We start from the raw sequence: 24,099 nt of genomic DNA, 5'->3' as shown, positions 1-24,099 counted from the left end.
TTTATCAGTATGTAGACGTGTGTCTTGGTACACAGCTACAGCTACAGCTATGAACATATAGCTATGTGGCTATGCTAACTAGCGCTAGCACTTATCCATGATAAATAAAAATCATCCACTAGATCTTCAAATCTGCAGACGTGGGGAGTAAAACCGACTTTTGTGTTTATTAAGACAGCCTACAACTAGCATGCCTCCCTCCTAAGCTCCTTGTTAGCACACATGTGTGCAGGGAATGAAAAACGGGGGAGGGGATTCAGTATTATTTTATACAGTCTATGGGCTGAACAAGCTCCGAGCTCTGACTCCGTGACAGACCGGATATTGTTGTTACGTAACAAAAACACTGAAGTCTGAAACGGCTCGTTTCAGCACACATTTACAGAAAGGTGGAGAAATCAGAACAGGGCAGAATGGATTCTTTTCATTCTCGGGGGGTTTGTAGACAGGGACACATATTTCAGGTAAAGAACCATTAAAAAGTCAATTTTGCATGATATGTCACCTTTAAGAAGGAGTATCGGACATTAAGAGTTCATATTTCCCCGCTGTGCGTCTAATCTTAAGAAATTAAAGCTATGACTTCCTGTGACAGGCTGAGTTATTATTGGAGGGGCGCAGTGTTAGCCTGGTCTCTACCTGCAGCAGGTGTGCTGTGTGAACCAGTCTCCTCTTCATTGAGGATTTTTACCCCCGGTGTGCGTTAGTGATAAAAACGACATCTGTTTAATATTTGACTTTTCACGTTTTAGCCGCTCTCACCGTAAAAAAGTGATAAAAGCGTGAAATGTTGACGACTTTTATACTTGGTAAAACTAACAACCAAAACAATATCTGATCGACTACATAATAGATTGTGGCAAAGCCTGTCTGCACCCCCTCCCCCCTTCAATACTGTAAACCCAGGGGAAACACTGAAGGTGATATAAAATACTTAAAAGATAAAATCAAGACGTTCAAATTAATAAAACTAAATCAGATAAATACCAGAAAAACACAATTAAATCAATTAAATAAAATCAGATAAATAAAAGAAAAATGAAATAAAATCAATTAAATCAGATAAATACCAGAAAAACACAATAAAATCAATAAAGTAAAATAAAAGCAGATGAAAACCAGAAAAATAAAAAATAAAATCAGATAAATACCAGAAAAATAAATATATAAAAATATTATATAAGATAGAATAAAATAGAATAAATAAAAATTCAGGGACACATGAGGAACATTTAAAATCCTCTCCTATATTGTAACAAAGAAGGCAAACTTTTTTCTGTTTGGTTACATATTTTTAGACGTTCAAATTAATAAAACTAAATCAGATAAATACCAGAAAAACACAATAAAATCAATAAAATAAAATCAGATCAGATAAATAAAAAAAAATGAAATTAAATAAATTAAATCAGATCAGATAAATACCAGAAAAACACAATAAAATCACTAAAATAAAAGAAAATCAGATAAATAAGAGAAAAATGAAATAAAATAAATAAAATCAGATAAATACCAGAAAAATAAATATATAAAAATATTATATAAGATAGAATAAAATAGAATAAATAAAAATTCAGGGACACATGAGGAACATTTAAAATCCTCTCCTACATTATAACAAAGAAGGCAGACTTTTTTCTATTTGGTTACATATTTTTTGACCGGATGTTGCCCCTTGTTTATAACCAGCTAAAAAAAATCCTTACAGGAGCTTTAATGTTAGGCTAACTGACATGTATGCTAGCAAATATTTTGTTGCTTAGTAAAAAGGCCTGTGAGAGCAACTTTAGCTTAACAGTCAACATAAAATGAGTTTATGTAATAGTATATTTGTTTTCAATATTGTGTTGAATATTTCGGGGCTTAACATTTCTGTTAAATAAAACTTTTCATCATGTTCTGACTCTGGCCTCCAAATCTGTAACAGAGTGAGTGTTCTGGTTTAGTATAGAGGATCTTCGGGGCTGCACCAGCAGGAAGCCGCTCCTCGTTGGTTCCAGGACAGGACGGGACTCTCTCCGGGACTCTCCGGGACTCTCCGGGATCAGTGGACCGTGGTGGACCGTCATGGACCGGACGGCGGTGGTGAAGGTCGGAGCCGCGGCCAGTGCCAGCGTGTGCGCCCTGTTCGGCGGAGTGGTTCTGGCTCAGTACATCGTGGCGAAGAAGAAGCGCGCGGGCAAGAAAACCCGGATCATAGAGATGGTGAGTGAAAGCAGAGAGAGCCCACGCGCGGACAACACACCGGAAAGAGCTGGGCTGACCTTCAAAATAAGAGCGGGGACTTTTTGACGGTTGGAACATTCCAGCTAAATTTAATCTCTTTAAGACGGTTTAATCGATTAATTACAGTAAAACTGACCTTTATTAAATCATTAAAGGCACTAAAATGCTTACACAGACGTTAATTCCTAAATTTAGCACGAAAGAAAAAAACACGTAACCTCTGTGCTTTATTTAAATAGTTTAAATGTACATTAATATCTCTTAAATCACATTAAAACACTTTATCTAGGCTCATTCAACTCCAAAATAACATTGCGACACACTTTTATTTCTAAACCCTGACCGGAAGTGTGCCACAATCCTGCAGTTTAGCTAACATTCGTGAACCCGCACTGTGCTCTGCGCATGCGTTGCTATTCCCTAAAACAGCAGCTGTTTTTTAGAGGTCACTAGCTAGCTTTTTCTGCCACAGAAAGAGCAGCAGCTTCTCAGTGAGGGAGCTGAATCCTGTCACAGCTTATCCTCTGTGAGCCAGTGATGCTCTCTGCTCTGCCCACTGCCTGCTCACAGCTCTGTGGGGGGGGTTATTGAACTGGCTGCATGCAGGTTATACAAGCTGGAGCACACTGAGTCCAGATCTGTAACCAGTCTGACAGGACAGGAATCACGCCTCCATGCAAATGTAAACAACACACACTGAAGAAGACTGAATACATAGGGGGAGGAAAGGAGAAATGTCAGGGTGATGGTTCACATTAATCACTGAGCTGCATCCATCTGTAATATTATGGGTTTAAATAACATCACAGCTTGATAAGGGCTGCACCGTCAGGGCCAAACTGGTTGAAACTGTCCTCCTGCATGAAGACTTCCATTGCATTCAGAAATGTGCAGTTTCTATGCAGATGTGTGGCTCATTCTAGCACCATTTGTTATTGCTGTGACACCAGCTACCCGAGCTCTGCTCACAGTATTGTTGATAGTTATGTGTGAGGTATGGTGGGAGACTTGGGCCTCCCACTACAGGTCGCCTCTTGTCTCAATTAGGCACTAACGAAGGAGAAAGCGATGCAGATGGACTGGTATGCCTGTCTGTGTCCAGCATGCTTTGTGCACTGAAGTGGTTTCTTACCTCTTGGAGAGCTATCTTAAGAGATAAGAGATAAGATAAGATCCTCCTTTATTCGTCCCACAACGGGGAAATTCATGGAGTTACAGCAGCAAACAAGAAGGTGTACAGAACAAGAATTCAACAAGAATATATATAGAAAAGAAATGTTCATCAGAGACGACAGCTTAGCCATAATCCTCCTGTCAGCCACCACCTCCACAGGGTCCAGGACTGAGCTGGCCTTCTTCCCCAGTGTGTTCAGTCTTGCTCTCCTGTATCCTGTCCGCCCACAGCAGGTGAAATCCTTCCAATGTGGCGTTCGTGTCTGGTGTTAGCTCTGTTAGCATGATGCTGCTCTGGTGCTGGTGCTCATCGTACATAGATCTTACATTCCCCATAACGGTGGGTGTAAGGACAGGTCCATGTCGTCTTTTCTTAGCTTGCACCTCAGTACCAGCACGTCATCCTCGCCTCCTTCTCCTCACCTCGCAGGGAACCTAGCATCGTTTAGCATCGACATGCTATGGGTTGCTAACAGCTGATCTTGTATGTAAACAATGCGACCATGCTTACAAGCAGGATCTCAGGACACAGACAGGAACAAAAACAGTAAAAACACCCCTGCAAATGTAGTCAGTTTGGTGTCCATGGCCAACAAAAGAGTCATTAAAAGTCATGACAGGCTCCAAATACAAAGAGAACTAAACAGATAGAAGAACAACCAAGAGAGAGCTGCTGCAACAAGCAGACACTCGAGCGGCGCTAAGCAACAAAACAACAAAACTTCTGGGTTAGTACCATAACACAATAGAAAACCTTATTTACTGGTTTATTAGAGTTGCTCCCTCCGTCCCTCTGCTTCACTAACACACACCTGATTTTTGCTGCAGATGTTTTTCTGCACCGTCAGTGTTTGATCTGTAAAGCTAGGGTTGGTAGTCACGGAAAACTAGCATGAAATTGAATGTAGCATTTCCTCAGGACTCCGTCTAAGTCTTTGACCGTGGGACGGCCTGAAATATGACCCCTCTTAAAATATGATTAACCCTGCAGCCTTAGAGTGTGATATGATCAAGCTAATGCTTCCGTTTACTTCTATTTAAAATGCATTAATGTCTTTAGATACTCATAGTAATGCATATGTGTCTACCAGGCTTTGGACTTCAGGGTTTGACATCAGTAGAAGGCATTGCTGCACACTGTGAGGATTCAAGACTCTATATGATTCATGTCTGAGTTATGTGGACCCACCTTTACATGAGCCGTCTCTCCTCAAAGACGCCCGAAAACACACCTACAGGTTAATCTCACCTGGAATAAACTCTCTCCTCTTGAGCTGCCACTTTTCACATTTCAGACACCCTAACCCCCAATGACACGGCCGGTCCCTGCCAGATTACTCGCCCTGATTGTGTCAGTGTGAGTGTGCAGTTATCAGGGTTGTCTTTCAGCAAGTTGAGGTGCGATGATGGATTTGACAGATGCAGATCTGGTTTGTTTGAACACAGGGTGTGACGTATGAAGCAGTGTAGTCAGATATTAGAGGTTTGAGGTGATAGTTTAAATGTGCGATTAAAAAAAAAGTCCACAAGGGATCTTCATAAAGTTTGTGTTGAAAAAAGTTACAAACTTAAGGTATTTCTTACTCAGTATTTGTAGCTCTAACAGTCTATAAATAAACACAAGGAGCTCCTGCTGGTCTGCAGTTTTTAGCTGACACACCAGACCTTTGCTTTCTACATGTAACAAATCTCATCACTTTTCAGCCTGGTTTATACTTCTGCATCGAATCGACGGCATAGCCCATGTGCAGCTCGTCCAGGATGTAACTACCCACCAAATCAACGTGGACTTCAAGCGCTGTGATTGGTCCACTTGACGGCATTGTATTTCTTGCATTTACATCACTTCAGTAATCGCTGCACATCAGTCGTAAATTGGCCGTGTATTTCATCTCCTCCTCTCTATTCTTCATGTAATCATGTCTGTATGATAAACAGCAACATGTATCAGCTGTAGATTAACATAACACGCTCTGAATCTCTGTGGAAAAGGAAACAGGAAACATAGCAGGGCCGGAAACAGACGACCCAGAGACCACACTGACTTAAGTGTTTCTTTGGAGTATTGCTGCTCGTCACGGACATGATGATGCATGAGTAATGTAGTGCTCTCGGCCCGGTTGACGCAGAAGTATAAACCAGGCTTTAAGCTTCATCATTAGACCAATTACTGTCATCTGAAAGGAATCAAAGTGAAGAGCTGAGGGGGAAGTTATCTGCAGCTCAGCTCGCAGCCCACCTCCTCACGCCGGTTATTACTCCTTCAAATGAAACTGTCTGCATGAGAATAATTTGACTCCTGGTGAAACCGTGTGAATGAGAAACACAGAAGGAGCCCTCACCTGTTCACTTACCTGATGTGATTAGTGGTGGCTCAGCTTGCAGCCCCTCCTGACCTGCTGGTTTCTGATTTTAAGAAAGGAAAACACCCTGTACAGCAAGAACAGGAACACTTTATTACATCCATCAATCTTTATTTGTACAGCACCAAATCACAAGAAACGCTATCTCAAGACACTTTTACAAACATAGACCGTACTCTATGTCAAATTATGTACTTAGACCCAACACCAAGACCCAGTCTGACCCCATCTTAATCCACCATGAGCATTGCATTTCGCAGCATTTAGCAAGTTACAGCGGCGAGGACAAACTTCCTTTAACAGGCAGAAACCTCCAGCAGGACCAGACTCATGTTAGACACACATCTGCTGAGACCGTGTTGGAGAGAGGGATAGAGGAGATTTACATGTCAGTGGATCTTCTGTTTTCTTTTGCCTCTGACTTTACAAAGTGAGATAGTGTTTTTGATTACTTCAGAGTCCCAAGATCCTTCTCTTCAAATATCTCAAAGAGCAGGTTTTGTAAGAAGTAAGTTGTGAAAGTCCTGACTGTGCACTCTGGAAGTTGTATCCTTGTGCTGCCGGCCTCCTCATGTCCACTACCTGTGAGTAACTGAGTCAGTCCATCAGCTGCCATCAATGTACTACAACAGAGAGAGCAGGAGAAGATGAGGTGAAGCTCCTGTGTCTGCTAATGTGATTTACTTCCATTAACTGAGCTTAGAAGTCAGAGGGGGCTGGTTTCCTCTCAGAGCCTCTCAAGTAAATTTAGAAGCAATTTTCCTGAGCCGATTTTCTTTGTTTGCTTTTAATTCTGCCAATTACTTATGTGAACCAATGAAACCCAGCCTCCTCTCCTGGATTAGAGCGTCTCAGCTGCAGACTCCCACAGATGTAGTCCAAGTGTCTGGAGTGAAATAGGCTTAAACCAGCGAGCGACCGGGCCGCGTGGCTGCCGGCCACCCTTTGTTCGTCCAGCTCTCCCGTAAATCCAGCCGTCTGGTCAAAGAGTGAAACTGGACGATGAGGTCTGCAGCTTTTGGCAGGGAAAGCACGTTGCTTGTTTTCTGTTCAAATGCACAGCGTGGAAACTCTTGACCGTCTGTCTTTGATGATGCTTCGGGAGCACAAACATCCGCTCTGAACCCCCCAGGAGTCCTGAGCCGCTCCACAGGCGCTCGGTCAGGCTTTCATTTTCTGTCCTCTGTCAGAGCTTCCTCCTCTTGAGAGAGCTTTATGACTCTGCTGGCTGACATAACCTCTTTAAAAGAAGTCTGTGTCATTAGAGAAGAATGTGAGCAAACACAGTCTGTTCTTCATCCCCAAACACCTCTGAGGGTTTGTTCACAGCTGACTCACAACCAGAGGGACATTTTTACCGGTTATTGCTGTGTCTCAGAAGTTTGCTTAAACTTTCAATTAAAGTCACTCCAAATGAAAGAACAATAACGAGGTCAAGCGTTGACCTCGATGACAGATCTTGATTTATAGTCAAAGAAGTTAAAGCTCCTCTGTGGAACTTTCTGTTTGTGTTGATTTTGGCGCCCCCTGTGGCCGTCTGTTATCACTTCACTGATCTTGCCCTGTTTCAGTCAGGACCACTCTCTCGTAAATAAGTTCTTATTTGCCTGCAATAAGTTATATTTGGCAGTATGGCTCTGCTCTGGGAGCTCCCTGCCCTTCCATGTGCCTTCATGCAGTGCCAAAGCCTGAGGTTGTAATGAAGGCAGGGAGAGCAAACCTCCCCTCTTTATTACATGCATACATGATAAGCCAATGCGGGAAGAGCACACCTCCACTCTTTTTTCTGCTCATACATGAAAAGCCAAGGCAGGAAGAGCACACCTCCACTCTTTTTTATGCTCATATATGAAAATCCAAGGCGGGAAGAGCACACCTCCCCTCTTTTTTATGCTCATTCATGAAAATCCAAGGCGGGAAGAGCACACCTCCACTCTTTTTTATGCTCATTCATGAAAAGCCAAGGCAGGAAGAGCACACCTCCACTCTTTTTTATGCTCATACATGAAAAGCCAAGGCAGGAAGAGCACACCTCCACTCTTTTTTTTATGGTCATACATGAAAAGCCAAGGCAGGAAGAGCACACCTCCACTCTTTTTTATAATCATATATGAAAATCCAAGATGGGTAGAGCACACCTCCACTCTTTTTATGGTCAAACATGAAAAGCCAAGGCAGGAAGAGCACACATCCACTCTTTTTTATGCTCATATATGAAAATCCAAGGTGGGAAGAGCACACCTCCACTCTTTTTTATGCTCATTCATGAAAAGCCAAGGCAGGAAGAGCACACCTCCACTCTTTTTTATGCTCATATATGAAAATCCAAGGTGGGTAGAGCACACCTCCCCTCTTGTTCTCGCTCAGACATGAAAAGCCAAGGCAGGAAGAGCACACCTCCACTCTTTTTTATGCTCATATATGAAAATCCAAGGTGGGTAGAGCACACCTCCACTCTTTTTTATGGTCATACATGAAAAGCCAAGGCAGGAAGAGCACACCTCCCCTCTTTTTTATGCTCATTCATGAAAAGCCAAGGCAGGAAGAGCACACCTCCACTCTTTTTTATGCTCATATATGAAAATCCAAGGTGGGAAGAGCACACCTCCCCTCTTTTTTATGCTTATTCATGAAAAGCCAAGGCAGAAAGAGCACACCTCCACTCTTTTTTATGCTCATACATGAAAAGCCAAGGCAGGAAGAGCACACCTCCACTCTTTTTTATGCTCATATATGAAAATCCAAGGTGGGTAGAGCACACCTCCACTCTTGTTCTCGCTTATACATGAAAAGCCAAGGCAGGAAGAGCACAGGAGTGAAGATGTGAAGAGTCTAGGATTAATTAAGATACCAAAAGTGGCAACAATAATGAGAAGTTGGATAATGAAAATTAAAGAGTGAAAAATGAAGAAATAAATAGAATATTATAATAAATATAAATACACAGATACACAGTGTGGAGGTGATTAATGTGAGGTCATAGAAATGTACTTGTATCAGACGTCTTCAATAATTCAGGTCCAGATTGTGTCAGAGTAAACCTGTAAAGAAAGGAGGAGTGAAGAAGAAGAAGCCTGCTGGTGTTTCTCTCTCTTTACCTCTGGAGGGCAGGACTGAGCTGTAAACTCAAGACCAACCTGAAGGATCGGCAGGTCCTGAAAAGAAGCAGGGCGTTATAATGACAGCGTTAAACTCTGACATGCAGGAAGACTTCTCTCTGCTGATGGAGCTTCTGGAGGAAGTTGAGTTTGACTTTTGTTAGTTGGAGAGGATCAATCTGACAGATCAGGAGGACAGGAAGGGAGGGAGTGACAGGGTTTGTGGAGGAAAAGGAGGATATAAAAATGAGGTAAATGAAGGGATAGAAAAAAAGAGGCGAAGAAGGAGACAGAAGGAGGAGGAGTAAAATTATGTAAAGGAGGGGATATAAAAAGGAGGGGAAGAAGGAGACAGAGGAAAAGGAGGAGAATAAAGAGACATGAAAGGGAGGAGGAGAAGGAGACACTGGAAAAGGATGAGAAAAAGGAGACAGGAGGAGGAGTAAAAGGATGTAAACGAGGAGAAGAAAAAGGAGACGGGAGAAGGACGAGAAGAAGGAGACAGGAGAAGAAATAGACAGAAAAAGGAGGTAAAGGAGGGGACAGAAAAGGAGAAGAAGGAGACTGAGGAAAAGGATGAGAAGAAGGAGACAGGAGAAGAAGAGACATAAAAAGGAAGAGAAGAAGGAAACAGAAAAAGGAGAATGAGAAAAAGGTGACAGAAGAAAGGAGGGAGAAGAAGGAGACAGAGGAAGGGAGGAGAAGAAGGAGACAGGAAAAGGATGAGAAGAAGGAGACAGGAGAAGAAGAGACATAAAAAGGAAGAGAAGAAGGAAACGGAAAAAGGAGAACGAGAAAAAGAAAGAGGAAGGCAGGAGAAGTAGGAAACAGGAAAGGAGAAGAAGAAGAAGACAGAGGAAAGGAGGAGAAAAGGAGACAGAGGAAAGGGAGGAGGAGAAGGAGTGATAGAGGTGCAGTGTTTGCAGATGTAGTAAAAAGAAGTGAAGCTGCAGGATGACGAACAACAGATCATGAACTCTCACCTGTGGAGCGGGGACACTCTGCTGGCCTTTGCACTTTTTTTGTGATGACCTTTGACCCTAACAGGCGGAGGATGGGAAGCAGCAGCCCGACTCATGTGGGTCAGGTGGGCCTTCAGAGGACTGCTTCGTGAGGATTTCAAAATATGACTCAGAGAGCGTTGAACCAACAACCTGACAGCTGGAAGAAAACTCAGAGGATGATCAGAGGAGCGAGTGTGTCCTGCAGCAACATGTAGGATGTCAGCCCCAAACCAGAACTTAGGTCTTGGAAATGTTGACAGTGTCAGATCAGTAAGTAAACAACAAACAACATGCTGTCTTTGGGGACACTGTTGGATAATGCTCACATGACAGTAAAAACCGTCCCAGAGCAAAGAAAGAAAGGATTGTGCAGCTTCACAAAGAAACAGACGAGAGGAGAAAGAAAGTCTCTCCCTGCTGGAGCCGAGTCTCTGTGAGCCAGACGCTGGGACCAGTCCTGTTATTGTGCTGGGGTGTAATCAGAGAGCGTCGACCCAGTTTTTTGGGAGGTGGTGGTATGTGAGGCGGTGGAGGTCATGAGAGAGGAGCAGGGTGTACTCGTGTTCCAGTCTCCAGCACCGACAGTGAAGAGGACAGCCGGGGGGGCGAGGCTTGTTCAGCAAAAACTGAGCCCTGACTGAGAGGCGGCGTTGCATAATGTTGGAGCACAGACTTCTTTCTTTTACAGCTGATTAGAAAGATGATGAGGTGCATGTAGACCAAGAGTTCCAGGGTCTTTTAGCCCCCAGAACTAAAAGGTTCCTGTGCCCCCATTGTTGTCTGCGTTTTGACTGCAGGCTGAAGTCCCGGGTAGATTGTGCAAATCAGGCCAGTGACGTATGGAAGAACAAAAAGTAAATGCACTACACCACTAGACCAGTAGAGGGCAGTAAAACAAAGAGGAATGCCATTCACCACAGATGACACCATAGAAGCAGACGGACAGGCAGGTATCATTCTGAGCAACACAACAGTTAGCCTGTTAGCATGAAGAGACTCAGCTGGTCTGTTTTAGATGGTGCTATATTTCATCACAGATGGATTCACTGAATCAACACATGAGAGGAGATAAGAGCGAGTAGCAAAGACGTTTCAACACGGCTTTAAAATCCTTTTGAACTCAAAAAGACGTGGAAGAGATCGGCCGGTGTTTTGGTTTAAACAGCGACCCTGTTAACTGGAGACTCTCAGCCGGATGCATCCCTCATAAACGTCTTTAGACGATCATTAAATATCTGATGAGGATATTTAGAAATCTTAATAAAAACTAAACTAGTTTGCATTCCCAGGAACTCCCTCTGTGTTTCAACAGCTGTGGAAACTCCACAAACACTGACACGTTCAGCTGAAGGTCTCCAGTTTACAGGGTCACTTTTAAAATCGGAACACCGGGAGAGACGCATTCACGGTGGGCTGAGAGAAGACTACTGTTACAAGCTGCCAAATCAAGAGAATTTGGCAAGAGAAAAGATAGAACAAATAAAAACTAATGAAAGAAAGAGAAATCAAGTGAATCACAGATGGAAAAACAATGACTGTGAATGGTTTTTGGAAAAAATTTAAAAAAAAATTTTTTAGAAAAAAATTTTTTGACAAAAAAAATTTGAAAAAAAAAAAAATTTGAAGACAAAAAAATTGAAAAAAAATTTTGACAAAAAATTTGAAAAAAAAATTTGACAAAAAAAAAATTTGACAATTTTTTTTTGAAAAAAATTTTTTTTTGAAAACAAAATAAAATTGACAAAAAAAATTTGACCATTTTTTTTTTTTTATGAAAAAGTTGACCCTGCTCCAAAAGCAGAAAAACATGAAAAAAAGTGAAAATTTTGTGCCTGCGGTTAAAAACATGGAAAAAGCAATGAATGAAGATAGAACAAATCAAAACTAATGAAAGAAAGAGAAATCAAGTGAATCACAGATGTGTGGGATTGAAAACACTGCGGTTAATCTACCAATCAGACACGTTCAGCATTGCAGGCCTCGCCCCCCGAAAGTCCCGGGACCTTTGAAAAGTACTACCCCCCTAGCAGGGGCTTTTTAGGGGGGAGATTATCTACCCCTGAACTAAATTTAGACCCTGGGTCCACCGGTTGGAACGCACGTAGTTCAGGGGTAAAGTTCCTCTGACGCCTGTAGATCATGAAGAGAAAGTACTTTAAGAGAGGTCCTGATCTGACGTGTGAAGGGTTGTTTGTGTGGAGGTCCTGCAGGGACACGAGAACCGGCTCAGCCTGAAAACAGATCTGTGTGTGAGCGTGTCGTTTACACTGAAAGCTGCACATGCTCAGACTCGCCTTTTTTTGCATATGTGCACATATGATCAAAATATGGAGGCAGCAGGAGAGCAGTTAACCCTTGACCCTGTGGATTGACTCAGTGTGTGTGTGTGTGTGTGTGTGTGTGTCATGACGCTCACACTGAACCTTGACATCAGTGACCTCTCTGGCTTTTCACTGCGTGTGTGTTTGCAGAGGGAATGTACACGCTCAGCAGAAGCCCGTCCGTCCTTTCTGATTGATTTTAAAGAATCCTTTTAGAAGAGGTCAAAGGTCGCCGTACATAAATGATGGTGTGTGTTACAGATGTCACTTTTCCTCTCCTGGCTGTTTTGGAGTCTATTTAAGCTGAACTCAGTGTGTGTTGACGTGTGTCAGCTGAAATGAGGAGGCTGTGTGTGACTCTGCATGTTGTTCTCCTATCTGTCACTTACGTATGCTGTATCATGCTGAACAGGTGCATTATGGGTAATGTGTGCGCCAGCACAAAAACATGTAATTTGCAAGAACCTCAAATTATCTTTTGTATACAATCTTCAGAGAAGCAGAATGTAATTTAGTTTGAGTGAACGTAACTCCAACATGTGCTCCATACATGCTCGCTGTCATTCATATGAGCGTGCTAAAACGACCTCTCTCAGTTCTGCAGGCCTCTACTCGCTCGCTCTCGCTCTTCCTCAGGGTTCCTATAGATCCTTAAAATGTCCTGAAGTAGAGGTTATAATGTCTTAAAAGAATGCATGAGTGAAGGAGAAGATGATCATACATGGAATGATTCGCAGAAGCAAGAACACACATGTAGTGACTTGCAACATGCAAAGAAGCTTTTAACCTTGGGTGTTTAGTTAAGTATGTCACACCTGTGTTAATAGTCGTTCTGTTTGGAGCTTAAAAAGTCTTAAGTTTGATATTTAAGTGTGCCCGACCCTGCTCTCTCTACCCTTTCACTCGCTCTGTGCATGCTCAGCTCAACATGGCACAGCCTAACAACATGCCACAGAATCAGGCTGCTTCTTCTCCAGTTGATGAGCACAGTGATATATGTCACTTCCTCCAAAACAACCACACCCCCCACGCTGGGACGAAAACAAGGGCTGTAAATATGGGTCATAACAAACGTCCTCCTCAGACTCGTTCCAAACAGAGCAGGTCTAGACCGTACTCTATGTTCTATTATTAACAAAGACCCAACATCAAGACCGGATCAGATCCAGGCCCATCTTCCAGACAGGACTCAGTCTGATCTCATCTTAATCCACCATGAGCAGAGCACTTTGCAGCATTTAGCAAGTTACAGTGGCAAGGACAAACTTCCTTTAACAGGCAGAAACCTCCAGCAGGACCAGACTCATGTTAGACGCACATCTGCTGAGACCGTGTTTGAGAGAGGGATAGAGGGAGATGAAGAGAGTCTCATTTTTCCACCAAATGTCAGGAAAGAGTGAATAAAGGAATCAAAGAAGACTCAGGCGTGTTTGAAACCCATCACGTTGTGTTTCTCTGAGTACAATAACCCAGCTGACAGAATGAGAGTCAGTGTGGGAGAGCCCACAGAGCGTTGGTATGTGTGTGTGTGTGTGTGTGAGCTTCACTGTGCAGGGGGAGGGGTTATGTTGTTGAGTCTCTTTAAGCTCCGCCCCCCTCCCTCCCTGTCTGTCGCTGCAGCTATAAAAACCCTCTGCAGCCTCAGAATCGTTTCCTCACTCCTGTGTTATCTGAGACAACAGACCCAAGGTAAGATAGTGTGTGTGTGGGCGTGTGTATGTGTGTGTGCGTGGCTAAGTTACATCTCTATTGACCTTTTTTAACCTTTATTTGGAGCTAAAAATTCCTGCTTTGAAAGGCAACAAATCTCAAATGTAACACGTTCTCTGCTGATGCTGTGAGCTCAGTGTTTGCGTCTTAAAATTGAAAGTCAGACCAAACAAAGCTCCTTAGTCCTGGTAGTCTGCTCTGGTGCAACCTGCTCTCACTAAGAGGATCTAGTTTCTTTAAATTGTGCAAAGAATCCAAAGAAGCAGAAGAAGAAGCAGCAGCAGCACATCTCACACGAGCACATCTCCTGTCCCGACAGCAGAGTTGTAATCGTGTACGGTGTTGGAGAGTTTTGTGTTTGCTCAGAAGAGGGGCAGGTCGGAGGAACACGCCCTCTTTCACACACCGGCCTTTTTAAAGCCTCCAGGTTTTTGTGACCCTGCAGAGTCAGACCCTGTTTACTCTCTGTGTGTACATAAACATATGTTACATCGTCGTCTCTTCCTCTTTTATTTTTGACACAAGAAGTCTTTGCATAATCTCCTCTCTGCAGACGTGAAGTTAGGAAGTTGTGTCCTTGCACGCTAAGATAGCTGTGTGTGTGCGTGTGCGTGTGTGTGTGTGTTTGCATGTGTGTGTGTGTGTGTTTGCATGTGTGTGTGAGGCTTAGCGTCGTGTTTCAGTAAGATCACATAGATTCAAGAGTTCGGACACCTGATGCTGATTATGCAACACTGGTGGATGTTATGGGTGGGGGTAGGGAAGTGTGTGTGTGTGTGTGTGTTTAAGTGATTAAGTAGTTGGCTTTGGATCAACATACGTACATGCTCTGCCAGTACAGCGTGTTTCTTGCTGCTTGTACAGCTGTCAGGCATCACTAGAGATATAACAGGGACCATGTGTGTGTTTCTCACCATCACAGTTTTCAAAACAACATTTAAAAAAGAGTCATAAACCAGGTCTGTGATAATATTTGGAGTAACAACCCTGAGTCTTTATATCGTGTCTATTAAGAGCCTTGATCATGAAAAATGAAGCCAGTGCTGAAGAAAAACTGCAGTTCCTCAAGTGTCCACTAGAGGGCGGCTCTGAAAGCAGAGGAATCCCCATTAACATCCATACAGCTGAAGCCTGTTTAATACTTCGACGTGGACGTGAGCGCTACGTACTTGTGCGTCGATGTGTTCGTGTTGAGCCGCAATACTCTGCTGAAACACTAGGGGGCAGTGTGTTCTCTATAATAGTCGTCAGGTCGCCTGTTTCCGTCCCCGCTAGAGAGTGCTAATAGAGAGGAGACGTCCAAGATGTATTGCGATTCTGGAAGTGATGTAAGCGCAGGAAATACAATGCCGCTGAGCGGACCAATCACAGGGCTTGCGGTCTACATTTTGGAGGAGGTGGGTGTAGGCCTCTGCGTAGGTACGGGGGCTATGCAGACCTACGTGTTTATGCTACGACATTGATTCTACGCAGAAGTGTAAATCAAGCAGCAACCTCCGGTCTTAAAATATGAAGCTCGAGGCGCTGGTGGCCTAGTGGTCTAAGCGCCTCACGTACAGAGGCTACAGCCCTCGTCGCAGGGGTTGCTGGTTCGATTCCCGGCCGGTTGACCATTTCCTGCATGTGTTCCCCCGCTCTCTACTCCCCACACTTCCTGTCTCTCTTCAGCTGTCCTATCAAATAAAGGCAAAAAGGCCAAAAAAATATAACTTTAAAAAAATGTATTTGAAGCTAATGCCGAAGTGCCAAAAACTGCAGTTCATCGAGCGTCCACTAGAGGCTGGCTGCAGAAACACTAGAAACCACATACACACCCATTCAAAGAAGACGATCTTTACAGCAGAAATAAACATGTTTACAGCCTGGTTCAAAAGACGAGTGTAGTCTGGATAGATCACTGTACTGGGGGTGAATTATGTTATAACTCGTTATTTTTAAAGATATTAAACTTATGAGTTTTGCCCAAATAAGGGTGTGGCTGACTTGATTGACAGGCGGGCATGCTGTTAGCGAAAAGACGAAGTTAGGTTGTGTTCCCGCCGATGATCGGCTTCAAACCAGATGGATGACGTCACGGATACTACGTCCATTTATTACACACTCCATGGCTTTATTCCATACGGGACCTAAAAGGGGCGTGGCCTATCCCAGCTGTCATTGGGTGTCATTGCCAGTCCATCACAGGGCTAACGCAGAAACAAAACCACACAATTTAGCGTCACCTGTAAACCCGACGAGCATGTCTCTGGACTGTGGGAGGGAGCCTGAGAGGACCGGTGGTAACATGCAAACTCCACACACACACACAGTCTCCTGTTCAGGATTCAAACCAGGAACCAGGAAGTCTCTAAGAAGACGTATTAAAGTGTTAATGTTTACAGCAGAATAAAACCTGTTTACAGCCGGGGACACAAACGGTTCGGACTCTGTAGCTCATAAAGGGTGAATGCTTTCATCTGTTTGGATTATATTAGGTCTCAGAGTGATGAGGAGTAAAGGGTGTGGCTGGTTTGAGTAACAGGTAGGTGTGTTGTTGATGTGCGATGGCCTCAACTTCACCTCTTTGCTGGTTTTGACGTTACTTAAGGCTTCAGACCAGCTCCACATGAAGCCGTGTGTGAACTCACTGACACTACGTCACAGTCGTAGCTGAAACTCATGCACATTAAAACCTCTTTAACCTGGATTAAGATTATGAATAAAAGGCATTTCCGCTCGTATAATGATCCTCTTGTTGGTGTATAATCCTCCTTCCTTACTCCAGATAGAGGGGGAGTTTTGTAACTCCAGCTTTTCTTACTCAACAGGCTGATTAAGCGTCTGAAACAGACATTCGTCCCCTGTGTGGCGGTCCGATAGAGGCACAGGTTGGTTTGGTGGTGCAGGTTTGGATGCAGGCAGCTGGTCCAGTAGCGGCATCCTCTCGTCATGATGAAGGACACAAACGAGCCCTGATCATCGTCTCCTCTAAAGACGAGGAAACTTCCTCCTCGTGTTCATGTAGTCCTGCAGGAAGTCACAGAGACGTGGTTAAAGACGGAGACGCAGCTCGGGCAGACCTGATGAGACGAGGTGGAGGTGAAGCTCCCCTCCTCTCTGCAGAGTATTCACTGGGACTGTTTGTGTGGCTGCTCAGCGTGTTATACAACACCAGCAGATTCCAAACATCAGCTGTTTCATGACCCTGAAACCCCCCCACCACTCCACCACGCTGTGTGTGTAGACGTGTGTGTAGACGTGTGTAGACGTGTGTGTGTGTGGAGTAAACAGGGAGCAGTGTGTCTAAATATACTGAAGGCAATGAGAAGGAATAATGTCAGACTTCATACACTTTCATCTGTCTTCCTCATTTGATATCCTGCAGGTGAAAGTGATGAACTTTGACCTGAAGTCATTCAGGAGTCTCATGAAGTTCAAAAGTCGATCAGATATGTCTCCTCTTGTGGTTTGCAGAGTCCTCGATTGACACAGAGAAGTTTAAATCATCATCATATTTAGAGTCTCATAGAGTCAGTTAGATGGATTTTAAAAGACGAGGTGATGCAACAATCGGCTGCACGAGAGGTCAAGATGATGCAGCGCAAAATAAGGAAGTTAAACTCTGAGGAAATGCAGGGAACAGAGCAAAAGAATGTCTCCAGTCTAAGTGTCAGGTGCAGAGTAACTTCCTTCCTATGTCAGCCGAGGCTGCTGGGTGATAGATGAGACAGTCTCAGTGTAGTAATCAAGGTCTTTCCCCTGTTCCTGTCTTTATCTGTGTGTTGTGACCAACTTACTGTCTCCAGAACTAGAGCATCACTCTTCTTCCCAATTGTTTTGTTTCCTATTGTCCAAATATGGTAATCTAACTGTAGTGTCATCTTTGGGGGAATAAAGGAACATGCCTGAGGATTGTCTGGCAGAACTGACTTGGCTCTGCACTCCCCTGCCTGTGTACTGTTATGTTATTTCTCCTTGATCAAGTTCTACATAAACTATTTCAACATAAGCCATCAGAGTCTTCTGTGTGCAGTGTCCAGTTTATTTATGAATTCCATCACAAATAAATATCAGAAAAATATATAAAATGAAATACAATCAATAAAATATAAAAAATGTACAATAGAATGATAGAAAAATTTAATATAATCAGATAAGATAGAATAAAGTAAAATAAATAAAACAATGGTTGTAATGGTAATAATGCAGTCCAGGGCTAGATAAAGTTTATGCATTAATTCGATCATTAACGTCCCTAATGAGATGAAATCACCCAAAATATCAGATATCAGATATAATAAAAAAGAAAATAAAAAAATTACTGAAACCTTTCAAATTCAATAAATAATCAGAAAGTAAATACATTAATTTAAATTACTTCTCTATAATTAGATTTATGAAACAAGCTACAGATAGGAAATGGAAGCTTTAGCATCAGGTGACCAAAATAATAACAATAATCAAATTTAAGAACAGGTACAGGTCGTTATATATTCAATTCACAATGAATAGAATTTATCTTTATTGGCATGATACATTGTGCAACCAAAGTGAAATGTAACTAATGTATGAGTGCAAAAGATGCTTAAAAAAGAGCAGTAGAAGAAGAATAAAGAACAGTGGACAGAGATGAATAATAAACAAATGCACAGCATTCAAATCACTGCTCAGTCCCCACATTTACATTTGCATCATTTTGCATTAAGTGCACTTGTTGCTTTTGGAACAGCAGTCTAAACTAATACTCTCTCTCTCTCCTCCCGTCCTCCAGATGCCTCAGTTTGAGAAGTCGACGGTCCACATGAGGGACCCTGAGAGGGTGGAGCAGATCATCTGTGGCCTCATCAAAGGAGGAGCGTCCAAACTGCAGGTACGGCATCACCTGCTCCTCCTTCTTTAAGTGCAGTGCAAGCTTCAGCTCCCCTTAGAAAGAGCAACTTCTTCCTGCAGAGTAAAGAAAACTGCAGCTTGACCTTTCACCCTCTCACTCATGCATCCATGTTCTGTCCTTGTCTCTGCTGCAGATCATCACAGACTTCGACATGACGTTAAGCAAGTTCGCCGTCAACGGCAAACGCTGTCCGACGTGTCACAGTGAGTACGGCGACCGGAGTCAGACATGTTTCTTCGACCTCTTTAGGACACGATCATGACGATGTTCTCCTCCTTCTTTGCACAGATATCATCGATAACTGTAAACTGGTGACGGATGATTGCCGACAGAAGCTGCTGCAGCTGAAGAATAAATACTACCCCATCGAGATCGACCCTCACCTCACCATGGAGGAGAAGTACCCCTTCATGGTGGAGTGGTACGACCTGAACACACACACACACACACACACACACACACACATCGAGGGACGATGACTTTCATGCAGTGAATATTAATGTGTGTGTGTGTTTGTGTTTGCAGGTATTTCAAGTCCCACACGTTACTGGTGGAGCAGCGGTTAGAGAAAGACAAGCTGACAGAGGTGGTGAGAGAGTCTGACGCTGCACTCAGGTACCTGCTCCTCTTGTTTGCTGTTGCATTGTGGGTATTTAGCCGATGTGAAGCCCTCATATTAAGCCCTCTGTGTCCGCCGTCTCTCAGGGATGGATACGAGCAGTTCTTCGACCGCCTGCAGCAGCACAGTGTCCCCGTCTTCATCTTCTCCGCCGGCCTCGGTGACGTCCTGGAAGAAATCATCCGCCAGGCCGGAGTCTACCACCCCAACGTGAAGGTCGTCTCCAACTTCATGGACTTTGACGACAACGTGAGTCCTGCAGGAGAGACGGACGCCTCTTTTCTTCTGCTTGTTTCACAGCTTCAACAGATCATTGTTCCTGTCCTCTTCTCACAGGGAGTCCTGAAGGGGTTCAAAGGAGAGCTGATCCACGTCTACAACAAACACGACGGCGCCCTGCGGAACACGGAGTACTTCAAACAGCTGAAGGAATACCACAACATCGTCCTGATGGGAGACTCGCTGGGAGACCTCAGCATGGCCGACGGCGTCCCCAACGTGGAGAACATCCTCAAGATCGGCTTCCTCAACGACAAGGTACCACCAATTCATACCACCACACATAGAAGCAGACAGACAGGCAGGTATCATCATGAGCAACACAACAGTTAGCCTGTTAGCATGAAGAGACTCAGCTGGTCTGTTTTAGATGGTGCTATATTTCATCACAGATGGATTCACTGAATCAACACGTGAGAGGAGATAAGCGCGAGTAGCAAAGACGTTTCAACACGGCTTTAAAATCCTTTTGAACTCAAAAAGCCGTGGCAGAGATCGGCCGGTGTTTTGGTTTAAACAGCGACCCTGTTGACTGGAGACTCTCAGACGGATGCATCCCTCATAAACGTCTTTAGACCATCATTAAATATCTGATGAGGATATTTTGAAATCTTAATAAAAACTAAACTAGTTTGCATTCCCAGGAACTCCCTCTGTGTTTCAACAGCTGTGTAAACTCCACAAACACTGACACGTTCAGCTGAAGGTCTCCAGTTTACAGGGTCACTTTTAAAACTGGAACACCGGGAGGAGAGACGCATTCACGGTGGGCTGAGAGAAGACTACTGTTACAAGCTGCTAAATCAAGAGAATCCCAGCTTCTTCTTTTGAAAAGTACACACACATACAAACAAGATAGAACAAATAAAAACTAATAAAAGAAAGAGAAATCAAGTGAATCACAGATGGAAGAAACAATGACTGTGAATAGTTTTTGGGAAAATTTTGACAAAAAGATTTGAAAAAATAAATTGAAAAAATAAATTTTGAATTTTTTTTATTTTTTGAAAAAAAAAATTGACAAAAAAAATTTGACAAAAAGTTGACCCTGTCGAAAAAATAAATTTTCCTCAAACTTGAAATTTTGCTCCAAAAGCAGAAAAACACGAAAAAAAAAAAGTGAAATTATGTGCCTGTGGTTAAAAACATGGAAAAAGCAATGAATGAATCAACACAAACACTGACACGTTCAGCTGAAGGTCTCCAGTTTACAGGGTCACTCTTAAAACCGGAACACCAGGAGGAGAGACACATTCACACTCTAAGGCTCAGAGGAGACCGATGTTCAGGAGGTATTAAATCAAGAGAATCACAGATGTGTGTGATGTTATTGTGGACGGAGGTCGGAATAAAAACACTGTGGTTAATCTACCAATCAGACACGTTCAGCATTGCAGGCCCTGTCCCCTGAAAGTCCAGGGACCTTTGTAAAGTACTACCCCCTAAGCAGGGGCTTTTCAGGGGGGAGATTATCTACCCCTGAACTAAATTTAGACCCTGGGTCCACCGGTCGAAACGCACGTAGTCCCGGGGTAAAGTTTGACACTGTGCAGAAGATTTATGACGTTAACTGTGACGCCGTCTCTCTGATGTCTCTGTGATGTCTCTCTGATGTCTCTCTGATGTCTCTGTGATGTCTCTGTGATGTCTCTGTGATGTCTCTCTGATGTCTCTCTGATGTCTCTCTGACATCTCTCTGATGTCTCTCTGATGTATCTCTGATGTATCTCTGATGTATCTCTGATGTCTCTCTGATGTCTCTCTGATGTCTCTGTGATGTCTCTCTGATGTCTCTGTGATGTCTCTCTGATGTCTCTCTGATGTCTCTCTGATGTCTCTGTGATGTCTCTCTGATGTCTCTGTGATGTCTCTGTGATGTCTCTCTGATGTCTCTCTGATGTCTCTCTGACATCTCTCTGATGTCTCTCTGATGTATCTCTGATGTATCTCTGATGTATCTCTGATATCTCTCTGATATCTCTCTGATGTCTCTCTGATGTCTCTCTGATGTCTCTGTGATGTCTCTGTGATGTCTCTCTGATGTCTCTCTGATGTCTCTCTGATGTCTCTGTGATGTCTCTGTGATGTCTCTGTGATGTCTCTGTGATGTCTCTCTGATGTCTTTGTAATGTCTCTCCGATGTCTCTCTGAAGGTGGAGGAGCGCCTGGACAAATATCTGGACTCTTACGACATCGTCCTGGTGAAGGACGAGACTCTGGAAGTGCCCAACGCCATCCTGCAGAAGGTCCTATAACTCCACCCCCTCCATTCACTTCTCCACTTCCCCCCCGTCAGCCTGGGGCGTCCGTCTTGACCCCCTCACACCTGGTCCAGATCATCTCTGTTTAGCCCCGCCTGGACCATCCTCTGTGCCCCCCCCCCCTCCCCCCTCAGCCTTTTTAAAAAGACATCTCCTGAATGAACTGTTTTAAAGTCCTCACAGCAGCATCAGCCTGTCTCCGGTGTGTTTTGTTCCTGGAATCATTTCCAAATTGTTTTACTAGTGAGACAAAAACAAACATCAGCGTCTGTCTCACTGCAGCGTTTTAATTTGCACATTATTGTTGGCATTGTGATCCATAAGATTATTGATATGATAAAGTTTTCTATCATAAAGCAGGTGCACACAAACAGACAGTGTTTTCTCAGAGATACTAAATTTAAATCAGCAATAGAAACACCACCGACAGAGTATTTAAGACGGCCGCAGAAGCTCTCAGGATTGTTAACGTGATGCACATGAGCGGGTAAAACGCACTTTAAGTTCTGCACACGGGAGGAAGCAGCCGGTGCACGAACACTCGTGGCAGTAGCTCTAATTCGTGGATGTAAGGAGACATTCTTGCACATTGATCTGACCCTGATGTGTTCAGACACTCAGGAGAAACAGCACGTTCTGCACAACAGAGTCCCTCGCCTCTGGATTTCTCACTGTCACAGTAAAGCTCCAGTTTAACGTCTAACAGTGACCTCTAGTGGTCAGGAGGGGGAATTAAATCAGTAAAGACACCTTGAACCAAAGTGAAGAGTTGAAGTGTTGCATACAAACACTGCTGTTTGTGGCTCATAAACCCCAGAATCAGACCTCTCTAATGAAACCTGGTGACTCCTGCGTCCTGAGCTCTACCTCTCTAATATTCACTCGTTTATTGTTCCGGGCAGTGTTTCGTTTTCTCTGTTCGTCTGAACGTGTCGTGCTGAATGTTCTCTTTTGTGTTTTTAAATGTGCTGCTATCACCTGCATGTTGCCTTTTCATATTAAGTTTATGTCCAAGAGATGGATGACTAAAGTATATGTATATCAGTAGACTGGGGGGGGGGGTAATGTCATGTTGTATATGTGGGTGTTATATATGCAGAGATGTATATGTCGTTTCACTGCGTCTGGAGAGGAGATCTCCAGAGGTGTAGACCAGGATTATAGACCAGTGTGTTGTATTTTTATAAGCAGATGGCTTTCTTTTTTCTTTGATGCTGTGATTTCAAAATGCAATAAAATGTCTTTTTTGTGAGCCGTGACTGGATCACAGACTGGACCCAAAATCAACCCCGGTATCAGCCCACCAGGTCTGGATTTAATGGGTACAGAAATCCTCATCCTCGTCCTCCGTGTGTCTTTGCAGTCATTACGAGCAACCCTGTCTAACTGAGCAGGACGGGAATTTACAAGATATGGTTGTAAACTGAAGAGATATCTTTTTATTGAATTTATTTTTGTTTGAGGAGTTGTTGAGACAAACACGAGTGTTTAAAAGAGACGTAAGAAAAGACAGTGAAACAAAAGTGAATCCTGTCCTTGTTTGGTCACCTTCAAGCCCGACTTGTGGAACTCACTTAGTCCAATCTTTCTGCAGAGGTGCAAATAAAAAACATGCATATTATGGTCTACATCTGCACTCCTGAGAGGGTTCAGGAAGTAACAAGCGTCTGATATCTCACTTTTTAAATCACCAAATTGACCAATTTCAAACTTTTAAAAGTGGTAATTGAGTTTATTAAATATTGTATTTCACATTCATGTCTCCCACCATAGTTTTGACCCATTTAGGCCTTCTTGAGAATACGATAAAGCAGTGGTGTTGATTTAAAAAAAAGAACAAAAGCAGCTTTGTTTAGGTTTGTCATGTCTTTAGATTTTAATAGTGACTAAATATATCAGATATATAAAGTAAATAGTTAGTACAAAGTCGCATTTGTCGGTCTGATGCTCTGGTTAAACCCAAGAAAGGATTTCCTACAAATATAAGTAACAGTTCTGAAAAAAGAGGAGTTGTATTTAAAGTTTTTTTTGCCAGAATTTATGGTATTGAGGTTATATTGAGTAAATGCATGGGGCTGAAGATTAATGATGTTACTAGTATTTTTTAAAAGATGTTTATTTTAATTTTTACAAATTATTACTGAAGATCGATGTAAACAATTAAAGCAAAAAGTG

At 43.2% G+C, this 24,099-nt stretch overlaps 1 protein-coding gene across 2 annotated transcripts; it reads left to right on the top strand.

Annotated features, from left to right (window-relative positions):
- Window positions 1-1,960: 1,960 nt before the first annotated feature.
- On the top strand, window positions 1,961-23,211 carry nt5c3a (5'-nucleotidase, cytosolic IIIA). 2 transcript variants are annotated; one of them, XM_034698440.1, is made up of 8 exons: window positions 1,961-2,205; window positions 18,646-18,744; window positions 18,899-18,968; window positions 19,054-19,186; window positions 19,291-19,380; window positions 19,471-19,633; window positions 19,721-19,921; window positions 21,817-23,211. In XM_034698440.1, the coding sequence occupies exons 1-8, from the start codon at window positions 2,068-2,070 to the stop codon at window positions 21,916-21,918; spliced, it is 996 nt and encodes a 331-aa protein (XP_034554331.1). In that variant the 5' UTR covers window positions 1,961-2,067; the 3' UTR covers window positions 21,919-23,211. The 2 variants fall into 2 exon arrangements, with proteins under 2 accessions (XP_034554331.1, XP_034554330.1); XM_034698439.1 differs by lacking the exon at window positions 1,961-2,205 and adding an exon at window positions 13,849-13,874.
- Window positions 23,212-24,099: the final 888 nt, after the last annotated feature.

The sequence above is a fragment of the Notolabrus celidotus genome, chromosome 12 (assembly GCF_009762535.1).
Source record: "Notolabrus celidotus isolate fNotCel1 chromosome 12, fNotCel1.pri, whole genome shotgun sequence".
Taxonomy (NCBI): Eukaryota; Metazoa; Chordata; class Actinopteri; order Labriformes; family Labridae; genus Notolabrus; species Notolabrus celidotus.
This window is presented reverse-complemented; position numbering and strand designations above follow the sequence as displayed.